Source organism: Mixophyes fleayi, chromosome 6, assembly GCF_038048845.1.
Source record: "Mixophyes fleayi isolate aMixFle1 chromosome 6, aMixFle1.hap1, whole genome shotgun sequence".
In the NCBI taxonomy this organism is placed as follows: Eukaryota; Metazoa; Chordata; class Amphibia; order Anura; family Limnodynastidae; genus Mixophyes; species Mixophyes fleayi.
In genome coordinates, this window is record NC_134407.1 from 162,732,804 (window position 1) to 162,746,156 (window position 13,353).

At 39.3% G+C, this 13,353-nt stretch overlaps 1 protein-coding gene across 1 annotated transcript in view; it reads left to right on the forward strand.

Moving 5' to 3' along the window:
* Nucleotides 1-13,353, forward strand: part of SKAP1 (src kinase associated phosphoprotein 1) — a 260,926-nt gene that overhangs the window by 48,950 nt on the left and 198,623 nt on the right. Inside the window, exon 4 of the mRNA XM_075176982.1 lies at nt 2,891-3,010. Within this exon, the coding sequence (XP_075033083.1) occupies nt 2,891-3,010 (120 nt within the window). The remainder of the gene's footprint in view (nt 1-2,890; nt 3,011-13,353) is intronic.

Here is a 13,353-nt window from a genome sequence, read left to right on the forward strand (position 1 = left end):
ACTGCAGAATATAGAATTTGGACAGAGAAGTTTTTCCAGAGCTGAAAAGTTGTTGAAGTCAATAGAATTGAGATTCCTGTGGGTGTGAAGAAGCCTGGTTGAGTTAGTGCAAAGGTGGTGGAGGAGAGCTTGCAGGTGATTAGGTGATGGTCTTAGAGAGGGAAAGCAGTGTTAAATCACAAACTGAATAAAACCAGATCAATGTAGTTGCTATGACAATGAGAAGAAGAGTCTGACAACTAGGAGAGGAAGATTAGAAACAATAGTTTTGAGGCGCAAATGGAATGTGCTAATCAAATGGAATGTTGGAAACCGCAAAAATGAGAATGGGAATGTTAGAGGATATTTGGATACTTGGGCAAATAAATGTTCAAAGAATTTGTTGGGTCCAGGGGGACTATAGATCACATTCATACAAGAGTGAAGGGGTTGAAAATCTGGATAGTTTGTACTTCAACAAATGGGAACGTGAGTAATGTTGGATTGGTATGGCTGTGAACATGCATTATGGGGTAGGGAGCCTAACCACATCTCCTTCTTTGCATACATGCCTGGAGATATGGGTGAAGTAGGATCCACTGTGTGAGAGGGCTGCAGGTAAGGCGGTGTGTGGCTTTGCGAGCCATATTTCTGTTACCGTCAAAAGGGGCTGATGGTTGATCTATTTTATATGGCGCCTCAAAATTCCACTGCACTGTATAGCAGGAAAATAGTGCATAGTACAAGAATGTAGAGGACCAACAAGCAAAGTGCTAATAATTCAAGAAACATGAATGAATAGTAAGAAATTAAGAAACCTTAGATTAAGTATAGAACAAATTATCGTGCAGAGGAGAGCGCCCTTTTTGAGAGCTTGTGATCTAATAAAGTTTGGCTGGTCGAGAGCAAGAGGTCCTGGATGAAGCTTAGTTTCTTACAAAGTGAACATTCAATAGCACACAATTAAAAGTGATGTGAGACGGGTGATTTCTTTGAGGTTTATAGATGATTGTAAGATTACTAAGGCCTTATATCGGGGTGACAAGATGAGGATACCTCAGTAGAGGAACAACTATAGTAAAGAAGTTCATGAGATTGCAGGGAGGCGAATGTTCTATAGAGAGAAATAAAATCCCTTTGTCCAGGGTAGTGGTTTGAAAAGGGCATTTTTTGGACCCAGCAGATGAAGACTGTTACTGGTTGTCCTGTGACGTTGTTCACTCTCTGCTCCAATGTTATCCAACTATGATTTTCCACCAATTTAAAAAAGAAAAAAAAAATCACTTAGCTAGTCATAACTGCATCTGCCCCCAGCAAGTGCCGACCTTAAGATGTAGTGAAGTGAGCAGATTGGGCAGCTGGTCAAAGGAATGAGTACAAGTGCTAGGAGTTGATAAAAATCTGGGTTATACTGAGTGATAACATTTGCACCACTGATTGACAGTTTAACACCAGTAATAACAGTTGCAGGCAAACTATAATTACATACATGGAATAAAAGCACAGATTGTCGCAAAATGAGGCTCAAATATAATAGAAATTAATATTTGTTGTAGTTGCAGGAACATACGTGGAAAATACAAGGATTGCAGTCAGATGAGATTTAGATATACTGCTGCAAGCTGAAAAGCCAGCAAAATGGAATAGATTATTGGTCCAAAGTGCTCAGCTAATTATATTGTTTTTCCTGTAAGATATAGATCTCTTTGGACTGCAGGAGCTAGGAAGCTAATTAATGGAAGGATTATTCTTGATGTCTCTTAACTTTGTGACTGAGGCTGAGACTGGCCAAGTCCCCAGCGGACTGCACTACATCCCTATATTGGCTAGCTCAGAGTCACTCTCCATCTAATTACAGAGGCACAGACCTGTCGCACTAGGTTTGAGCTGGGGTGAGAACCTGATCACTTGAGCATGTTCTTAGCTGTCATCCCAGGCTGGATATATGAGAAATGCAATGAATAAAGTCCCTCGCGTTGGGTCAGTTCTGTTATTCCTGCAGTAAATGGATATTCATGATCGCATTACTATAGAATAGTGTTTCACAGGTTAGTATACTGTGGTAGGAGACTTCAATCTGGATTGATGATCTAATAAGCATGTTAATAAATGAATATATGAAATTGTATACGTGCTGGTCACATCATGATCAGGCGAGTTGCTCTTGTCACCATGGAACAGGTAGTTAACCGCTGTTGTTTCTTTCTGCTGATTTAAATATAATTTTACTTGTTTAAGGGGTAAAGATATTTATGGCTTGTAATACGTGTACTAGTGATTGAAATCATACTCCATAGTGTATTTCCATTGGAAACTGTATAGTTGGTCGGGACTATGTTGGGTCTGGAGTGATATTGCTGCTATAACAGAAGCCACCTTCTGGCTGCTAGAAGGTACTACAATCTAATGAACCTTACCAGTGCTTATTGTTGCTGCAGTAATTTAAGTAGTGCAATGTTCTAATCTGCAAAAATATGCCTTTACATTTATAAATAGTTTGCCCTCAGAGGCAGCCCAACAGTGTGTTCACACAGGTAGATTGAGAGTAATATGGCGGAAGAACAAACCTGCTCATGGGACATTTGGGACATGGATGTGGCTTGTTAACAGAGGCCCACAAGAAAATGTACCAGACACTATAGGAGGAATTCGGATGTGGGGCTGGTACATCTAATGCAATAATGGTTTCTAGAAGAGGTCAGCACGTCCTTTTAATTAAGAATAGATTTAATGTTCCACCGCACTGGAAATGTGTACCTTTTATATGGATTCAAATGATCACGATCTTACAATGTGCATATACTAAGGAGTACATGGTGCTAACCTTTCACAAATTGTATACCTTTCCTGCACTCTTACTGTTCTTATCTCTGGTGTACTAACATGCTATTGTTTGTTAATACTCTCCTAGGGGGTGAAGCCAGCACAGCTGCTTCTGGACAGGACAGTTATGATGATAACCGCAGTCTAAGCTTTGGGACATCTCTGGCATCTGATGAAGTCTCGCTTACCTCTGATTACCTGGAAGATGGTAAGTGTGACGATGCATTATTCTTTGTCGTGTTTTCATATACTGGCTGGATAACCATTCAAGGAACAGCAGAAATAAGAAAGGTTTGCCCATAATCCTATCAGACATGGGAATTGTTCTCTCATTTGGGTAGACAGAGAGGTGTGTTCTTTTTCTTTAATCAACTCTTGGTGACCTATTGTTAAAGCTCCCTTATAGGGCTCATTTGATGACATACTGCATAAGGCATATATGTGCTCTTACCCACAACAACCTATCAGGTTCTAGCATTGGGCAACCTGCTGTAGGTTAGCGAGACCAAATGTCTGAGTATTTTCATGGTTCATGACATGTTTGTGATTTTTATTCATTTGTCAGTTTTTACTTCTTTTACATCACGGGTCCTAGCAAAAACAGTAGTATATTACCATATTTTTATTTGTCATTTGCTTATTTACTGTTCCTTTGTAGAAGCTGCAAAAAAGATATTAGGGACTTGGGGATGTCACTTAGTCATGTACAGCATCCAGTGAGGAACCCCAGTTCCATGCCACAGGAGCACTTCAGCTCTAAAAACTAATACATTATAAATAAAATGAAAAACTACACTTAATGAACATAGATTTCCTATTGACTACAATGTGCCACCAATTGTATGACTGGAAAAATGTGGAATTCAAGAGTCTGGGTGACAAACTGAGGCCTATTTTTATTTTTCCAATTTTGAAATAAAGTGTTAAAGAACAGAGAATTCAATAAACAGTGGAAAACTATAATTCTAGGTCTCCACACTGATTCCTAATTTATGGTTGGTGTTTTGTTAGTAAATCTGCTAATCGGTTAACCCTTCAGGTGGTACAGAAATAAGGCTTTACCAACTGCCCATCCAGATGCCTGTTTTCATTTGTACCACTATCTGGTCTGTAAAAGTGGTTCTTTAATTACGAGTTTCAAGCACATAATTGAAGTTGTTTCGTATAAAACAATGAATGAGAAATGAATAACTTGAGTTTTTATACTTCCATAATTGTCAAGTAAAAAGGCACATTGCCCGGGGTTTTGACATGTCTGTGTTTATTTTTAATGCTTTAAAAACAAGTTATTGAAGGTATTCAATAAACTCAGTGGATGTTATTTTATTTTGCAGTCAAATAGAGATATATATTGCCCCCTTGTGGTGGTAAGAGAATATACATGCTATTTTATAGCTAATGCTTGCCTTCAGAGGAGGTGAGATGCAGGTATCTTTTTATTATATTTAATTAATGATGGTGCATTTGTATTTTTAAACAACAATGAAGTAGGATGCATTGATATGCAGACATGATTTAAATACATATACGTATACTAAATATGCGTGTGTGTGTGTGTGTATATATGTGTCTATATCTACATAATATCACACACAATGTTAACCCCAGGACCTATTTCCCGGCTCTAGGACACTGTGTACTATTGCAATTGAACAAACAATTGTTTATTCACTGTATGAGCACTGCAGTCAGAACCACTGACCACCAGTCCTGGCAGTCACTCCATGCAGACATTATATATATATATATTAATTACACACACAGTCTAGCCAGAAAGTGAGCCATAACCTCCGGAGTCTTTATAAATAATACAAGTGTTGGCAATAACCTCCAGTGTAATACTAAAAGTGGGTCAAGGAAGGACAACTGGTAAACCGGCGCCCAAGGCCCATTGATGCAAAAGGCTAGCCTGGCTGTTCCAGTCCCACAGAAGAGCTACTGTAGCACAAATTACTAAAAAGGTTAATGCATACTTGCCAACTCTTCCGGAATGTCCGGGAGATTCCCGGATTCTGGGTGGGTCTCCCGAACTCCCGGAGAGTATGGCAGCCTCCCGCATCTGCCCACTTCCTATTGAAGTAGGCAGAATTAGCTCAGAAATGAATTGCGGCATTTGGCCCTCCCCGCTGTAAAATGACGCGTTTGTGTCATTACGTCACAGCCAAAATGACGCAATATTCTGAACCCCGCCCCTCGCACGCCTGCCTTCCCTCGGCAGCTTCCAGACGCTGACTGCAAGACATTGGCAAGTATGAGCTAATGCGATCTATGATAGCAAGGTGTCAGAACACACAGTGCATGTAGCTTGCTGTGTAGCCGCAGACCGGTCAGAGTGCCCATGTTGACCCCTGTCCACCACTAAAAGCGACTACAATGGGCACGTGTGCATCAGAACTGGATCATGGAGCAATTGAAGAAGGTGGCTTGGACTGATGAACCACATTTTCTTTTACATCATGTGGTCGGGCAGGTGTGTGAGTCGTTTACCTGGGGGAACAGATAGTACAAGGATGTACTATGGGAAGATGGCAAGATGTGTGATGCTCTGGGCAATGTTCTGCTGGGAAACCTTGGGTCCTGGCATTCATGTGGATGTTACTTGGGCACGTACCACCTACCTAAACATTGTTGCAGACCAACTACACCCCTTCATGGCAATGGTATTCCCTGATGGCAGTGGCCTCTTTCAGCAGGATAATGTGCCCTGCAACACTGCAAACATTGTACAGGACTGGTTTGAGGAACATGACAGAGTCAAGGTGTTAACTTGGCCTCCAAATTCCCCAGATCTCAATTCGATCGATTACACATACATGTACATACACACGCTGGTCAAAGTGGGCTGGCCGCCACTACTTCTGTATTGTAAAACCACCAGGTTGCATTTAAATACATACAGAAGTGGCGGTATAGAAAATGTATGTCAATCTATCTATTTATTTACATTATTTTCCAAAAATGTGAGAGAATGAACAGAAAGCAAGAATGTGAATTGTCCTGTATATTTACATACCAAACTTTGCATAACTAAAACAACTCTATTAATAGTGAATATGCCGGACGAGACCAGTGGACAGAGATTCACGCTCCTCTCTGCCTCCTGAGTAATGTCCACTATTACATAGAGAATTCAATTATAGGAGACATGGATCTGCAGCAAGCCAGCAGATTATTATTAGATGTAGAAGTGAATGGGAGAGGAGCCCAATTATTCATGCTAATCCCAGTTGTGCACTCATATTCATGTACACTTAGTGCTGTCTTATTGCTACTACATACTTTACCTGGTATCACAGAGGATTACACATAAACACACACACATCCATGATACGCAATTAATTGTCATAGAAACACAAGATGTGATCATTGTGCTTATATCTCATTTAAACTTTACACGTAATTTATCTACACTCTCTCTACCCCATGGAACTTACTGTCTACTCTCTTGTATCTGGAGTGCTGGTGAGTAAAACAACTGTTTCAGTGTTATAGCATAGCATAAAATATTTTCTTTTATGTGTTAATCAGTGTAGACAGAGTAGAGATAGCTGGTTGCAGTGAACAGCTCTCCAAGAAACTAGAAAACAATGCTGTCACACAAAACATGGATTTGTTCCAAAGTATCTCATTATTATTGTTATTCTAGAGGTTGTCGTCTTTTTCGTTTTTATTTTGTATTTTGTTTACGGTGTATATTCTCTATTACAGTACAGTGCAGTCAAAAATGAAAAGCTTGTTGTCAGGGCAGTCTATTTGTGTTTGCCTGTTTTATATAGGTCTGTGTTTGTATCGATCTGTTATCACTTCCTTGTGGCTTGGTTTGTGTATTTATTGTGTTACCTTTTCACAGCCCTCAAGTACAGGAGCATCTGTGCCAATATATATCTCTCCTGAATCCATGTCTCAGGCTAATAGCACCTTGTTCATTAAGAAAACGAATGATTGCAATGGAAACGCTATTCAGTCCTTGCTACATAAGGGCCCCCGCAGACTGATTTTATCAGTTGGAGGTCTGACAAATTCTCCAAAACGTTAACACCCCTTTAAAGTTTTAAGTTAAGCAGCTGGCTAGAGGTTGTTCCTGCTACAAATTAAGGCATCTACGTGAGGAACAATACTCTTTATTCACTGTGTTCATAAATTATCTTCCACCCATGCATATTGCTGCTAAAACGTATAGAAAAAAAACCACACTTTTTTTATTAGGATTACAAAGCCTCTATCTTCATACTTGCAATCTTAGGTCTATGTTATAAAGCAGCATTTTCTTTATTTAGCAGTAGGGTTAAATGCCCTTGAGCGTTTTTAGGAATCCTTGAGGGATCTGTATGGAATAATAAAGCCATTTCATCTATTAAATAGCAGGCAGATAATTTAATGAACCAGGAAGCCATTGCAAAAAAGAGCCTGACACCCAGTAAATACATATTAACCTCGCTACTACACTTGGTCAGCATCACAAATAGAGTGTTAACCATGAATGTAATGTATAATGTTTGTTTTTTCTCTTTTAAAAAAAAAAAAGTCAGTTTGAACTGTGACACAACTCCAAGAATAACAAAAAAAAAAGAATTAACACAAGTTGCCGTCTCCCCTCCGTTTTTTTCCTATCCACCGTTTTTTTTTTTTAATTAACATGGACAAGTATATAGAATCATTTTAATGCACTTCCCAGAGGCGGTGGCAGAAGTTAATGGTGCTGAAAATACGTTCTGCTGCGTTCGCGGAATACAATTCTTTCAGCAGCTCTTTCTTACTGCATGGTCTGGAAATGGTGAATTTCAAGACCAAGGTGTGGGTACGATGGGCAGGAGGACAGCAGGTTGTGGGGTGTGTATGGTAGAACGTAGGTGAGAATCTAGTACATATCAATGTGTTGGGTTCTATTGCACATTAAGGGATAGCCCCAAGCCAACAATAACCCAGGTCAGGAAAGCAGGAAAATGCGTTATTTCATTATAATATAAAGCACTTGGAGTGCAATAAAGAGAGCCATTCCACAATTTATTTTTCAACCAAATGTTTTATTAAGTAGCCTGTTCTCTAGACCGTTCCTGGACAAACTTATTCCGTTACAGTGTCAAACATTACCAGTGAAAGTGGATCTGAAAATGAAAAAGTGCTTTCCAGATGTGGTATGAAGAGTTCAGAGTTCAATATATGTTCACACATGCAGCTTTCACCTTGCAGAGAAAGGAAGCCACAGGTACTTGGGTCAGCCCCATGAACATATATCTTATTCTGAGGAGAGCGCAAGACAGCATTCTGGGTTGTTGTGAAATTTGTCTAAAAGCAAAGCACACTGAGCCCGGTTCAAAGGGTAAATGGAGTTCAAGGTTCAGTCCCTGTTCATCTCCTTACTTTAAACTTTCCCACCAAGTGACTGCACTGTTTCTGGTTACATAATTTATAATAGAAGTAGACTGTTCTGCAACATTTTTTTTCACCATTGGGCATATCCATGGTGCTCTATTGCTGCTGCTTAAACACGTTATTTTTACATTGCAATAAACTAAAGACTCTTTATGCAAAGACCAGACTACAAGCCTATTATACATATACAAACTTTTATAGGTACAATAGCAGAAGTGTTCAACCCTTCTACAGAGTATATTGATGCTATATAAGTAAAGGATTATAATTGTGATTTTTTTATAGATCTATTGCTTTTTTACACAAGGTTCTGTCTGATGGCATTTGTATGACACTATAGACAGAAATGAACATGGTATGTAGCTGTTATGGTGATTGGTTTGGAGGCTAACGTTAATCCGTGCACACATCTAGCTTGTTGTCAGAAAATGATATGAAGTATGAAATACTGTGAGAGTTGCCAACGTTGGAGACAAACGGGGGATCAGGCAAGCACCTGCTAGCTGCACTGTGTTATTCTGGTCCTCCCAGCTTTAAAAACAGACCACATTTAATAGATGGTACTTGGCATTTTTATGCAAATAAAGCATGACTCCAAAATACGTGAAAACGCTTTGTATTGTGTTGTCCAACATTTTGTTGCCAGGTGTTTGAGTGGCTGACTCAATGACACAACTAGGGAATTGTGTGGAGGAACGAATGCTTTAATTATGTGTACAATGAATATTACAGAACTACTGGACTCCCTCTTGTAACACATAACTTTCCTTATTTTCACCTCATCAAAAATGTTGTACATATTCAAGGAGCAACATTGCAAGTATATTAATGAAGTTGTAGGGCATTGAAAGTTCAGAGTTCATTGTGTGTTTACTGCGGTCTCTTCCTGTAGTCCCCTCTCCACCCACGCACACTATTATTTGCTCAATGGCCTTGCTTTGGAAATAATTTTTTTTTTTAAGGCAATTTGTCCTTGTGGTTCCCTGTTGGGAGATTGAAATAGAAAAGGGTGCAAGAGAAAGAAAAATAAAAGTTTATGACTTCTTGGCTTGTAATAAAATGTCTTCAGTTATCTGGCATTTATTTCCAAATCAGCCACTCGGTAACCAGATCTCTCTGTTACTCCTCCTAATGGGAAAGGAGTCTGCCGTTAGCAGCAAGTTGGGTGACACTCGATTTGTACTGTGTGACGGGAACAGATGGGCTTTCTTTGTAAAACTCCGCCTGTATGTAAATGTGAACGGAGTTTCACCCGAATCCATGCATGACCTGACCGTGCACATGCCGAGGGGAGGGCTGCTGGTGAAAGGGGATAAAAAATGGCCACTGGATCCTACCATTGGCAGGTCAAGTTTACTATCAGTCTTTCAGTGCTTGTACATTGGATTTTTTCCCCCCTTGTTTATATTTGTTGCCTTACGGTGAATTCTTTCACCTGCTTGTGAACCCAGCGTGATACAATATTTGAAGACTTATGGTGTTCAGTCCTAATGTTTTAAAAAACCCTTTTAGCCGGTAAATATTTTTGCTTCTTATTAGGGAAAGTGACAATTGTCCATCGTAATACAGCAGTAGCTGTAAACGGTGTGTGTGTTTTTTCATTTATTTGAAATGCAGTCCCTGTTTTGAGTCTACACCAATTATATTGTCTACACTTTTATGTACATAATTATAGCGTAATTGTTAGAATTAATTATGATAATGGCCTAAAATGTTGTCAATCTGCTTTTTTGACAACTTTTCTCTTTTCTACTAGCATTTTACTGACTTTTCTCCGTGTGATCAGGTGTTGACAATATTATTATATAATATCACTTCCTGACTTTCCTTAACGCACATATTAATGTGTTCTGATTTAAGGCATTTTTATCTTTCAGATAACAGTTGACCTGTTTTTTCAGGCACGTTCATTGTACCATACGCTTCTATATTCCTGCTGCTGTTTTGGTGGCATAAATCTGTAACTAATAGCATATTTGTTGATTCCTAAACAATGCTTATGTGACTGTTCCATTAATATCCAACATATATATTCTTTTCTCTTTTTTTTTTTTTTTTACAAGAGGGCAAATAGGGCATCTCATTAAGTTCTGGGAAGCAAGTTTTCTTTGTCACCTAAGGAGGACTTTTTTTTGGGGGAGGGGGGGTGCAGAGGCATCTTGTGGCTGTTCCTGTTTCTAACATCAAAATGATCTGTTTTATTTTTGTATGTTATTACACTTACACACTTACACACACACACACACACACACACACACACACACACACACATTTTTGTGGCTGATTTTAGAATGTGTGTTTGATATGTGTTCTAAAATAAAAAAAAAATTACGAATTTTCTCCTTTTGAAAGTATTGGGGGGACTATTCAAACACAGGTTTCCATAAAGTGTACAAATGCATGCAATTAGAATGGAATTGATCCAGATTTTATATGCATGGTCTGTTGTGAATTGAAATAAATGGTAGAGCAAGCTTTGCCCGAGCATAATGTTTTTTTCTTCAGCTGTGTGAACTTTTCACCCCATATTTGAGACGGTCACACTTTGACCTGTCTGAACTCCACTTGTTATACCATGTCTTCAGAGCTGACCTTCTTCTGCGGGAGCTGCTTGTCTGTCCATCTTATCCTGCCCTCACACTTGTTGGTCTGATGTGATGGACAAGCTCATGTGTAATAGCATACTCTAGGAATTTCAAGGTTTGTTACAGTAAAAATAAAGAATACCTGCTTATTTGAACTGTAGAAAATCCCCAGCATGCTTTGCTCTCACGGGAGCACTCTGTGTGAACATGCGATGGAGAACACTAAGGGGCATATTTAATTAACTTTCGGGATTGCAACAATGGGCATCCGCGTACATAAAGTGCAATTACAGTACCGCCACATCGCAGATTTCGCGAAGGTATTGTAAAGGAGGTAGCCATGTGTAGCTGCGATCCCAGAAGCTAATTGAATATGCCCTTAAAGCAGTTAAATATGGGTGTGGTGAAATACTTTGTGGTACAGTTGTTGTTGGTTTTTACTTATTTCATTTTAACAATGTTCTCGCCACTGCTTATAGGCATACTTGCCTACTCTCCCGGAATTTCCAGGAGGCTCCCGACTCCAGGGAGGGCAAGCATTCTTCCAGACGTGATGGGGGCGGGACTTGATGGCACGAGTTCGCGTCATCAAGCCCTGTCCCCTGCTTTGAAATACCTTGAATTATATTTCTTAGCAGGGGGCGGGCCTATGGTGATGCAATAGCGTCTCCATGCCCCCTCCTACCCCCTTGTCACATGACCTCTGCTCCAGGATCTCCCGGAGGAGAGGTTTAAGCAGGTATGCTTATAAGTAGAGTTTGGTTGAGGTATTTCAGACATTATTAAATATGCAGTAAGTAAATATAATATCCAGATAAACACCATCCTTGTTCTTGTATAAACCCCTCATTTACGAAGAGCTTTAGTTAGCTGTGTTTACAACGTAGCCACAGCGATACAACAAGACTATGACATTGCCAGCCCTTGGCCAAGTTGGTTGCTGTCATGCGGTTACTATGCTTCTAGGCCAGGGGTCATGTCCTGACCTAGGGCATTCTTAGATGGTCTATGCTTTCCAAATAAGTATATACATTTCTTTAAAGTGATCCTATCATCTACGCATAAAGCATCATTGATGTGTTCAAACCCCTCATAAGGCTACATATCTGGTACATTATGCTTATCTGGCACCCACAGATGTGTAATTTAGGAGAAAAAAAATATTTAAATGATAGGACCATGTTGTGTGCAGATCTAGGTACAATAGCACAGGCTAATCCAAAGGAGGAATCGCATCATGCAATACCAAAAAACAGTTTAACCTTATTAACATTAAAGCTTTTAATAACCATATACCCTGCATCAGATAAAAAAAAAACATTTTAAAGTATTTTTAAAATGTATTGCTTTGTGCATGTTAAATACAATGTAAAAGAATGACGCAGCACATGTTTTTTGTTTTTGTTTTTTGTTTTTGTTTTTTATTTTTTTTATGGCATAAGGCCATTTGCACATTGCACCCAATTTCATTAGGATGGAAAGGGCTGCAGCAATGGTAGTTCTTGGGAGTTTGGTAAATCTATGGATTAAACTTGGTTCTGTAACGAGAAAGTGTTGCTCTCTTTACCTTAGAAAATATATATATCTAAAGGAGACTTCTAATGAGATTCATCATCAGCTATTTGTATAGCGCCACTAATTCTGCAGCAAGATTGATATATTATTGATGTGTGTGACCAATCAGCCAGAACATTAAAACCACCCATCTAATAATATTGTGTAGGTCACCCTCGTGCCGCTAGAACAGCTCTGACCTATTGAGGTATGGACTCCACAAGACCTCTGAAGGTGTCCTGTGGTATCTGGCACCAAGACGTTAGCAGCAGATCCTTTAAGTCCTTTAAGTCCTGTAAGTTGCGATTGGGGCCTCCATGGCTGGAACTTATTTTTCCAGCACATCCCAGATGGTCGATCGGATTAAAATCTGGGAAATTCAGGGTCTAAGTCAACACCTTGAAGCTTGTCTTGTTCCTCAAACCATTCCTGAACAATTTTTGCAGTATGGCAGGGCGCATTATCCTGCTGAAAGAGGCCACTGCCATCAGGGAATATTGTTACCAAGAAGGGGTGTACTTGGTCTACAACCATGTTTAGTTTGGTGGTATGTGTCAAAGTAACATCCACATGAATGCCAGGACACAAGGTTCCCTAGCAGAACATTGCCCAGAGCATCACACTGACCCCCGTGTCTCATCAGACCAGGCAACCTTCTTTCATTGCTCAATGATTGTTATGCCTTCAGCATTTTTATATTTACATATGCATGTATTCTGTGTAAACTCCACCTAGTGGCCAATCTGGTATTCGCTTAAAATTGAACTCTTAGGGCCTCTGTAGTTTAGTTTTCAGTACATCATGGAAATTACAGGAGGTCGCCATTTTAGATATTGCATGTTAAGAAGTAAGAGGTGCAGTATATCTCTCCCCTAGTTTTGCTATGTTTTTCATGTTTGCATTACATGGCATCCGTTCATGTTGTAAATGTATTTTATTATTATTATTATTATTATTATTATTATTATTATTATTATTATTATTATTATTCTGTTACAGTTTTTCCACTTGAATTATCATGTTCTTAACTACTTGAATA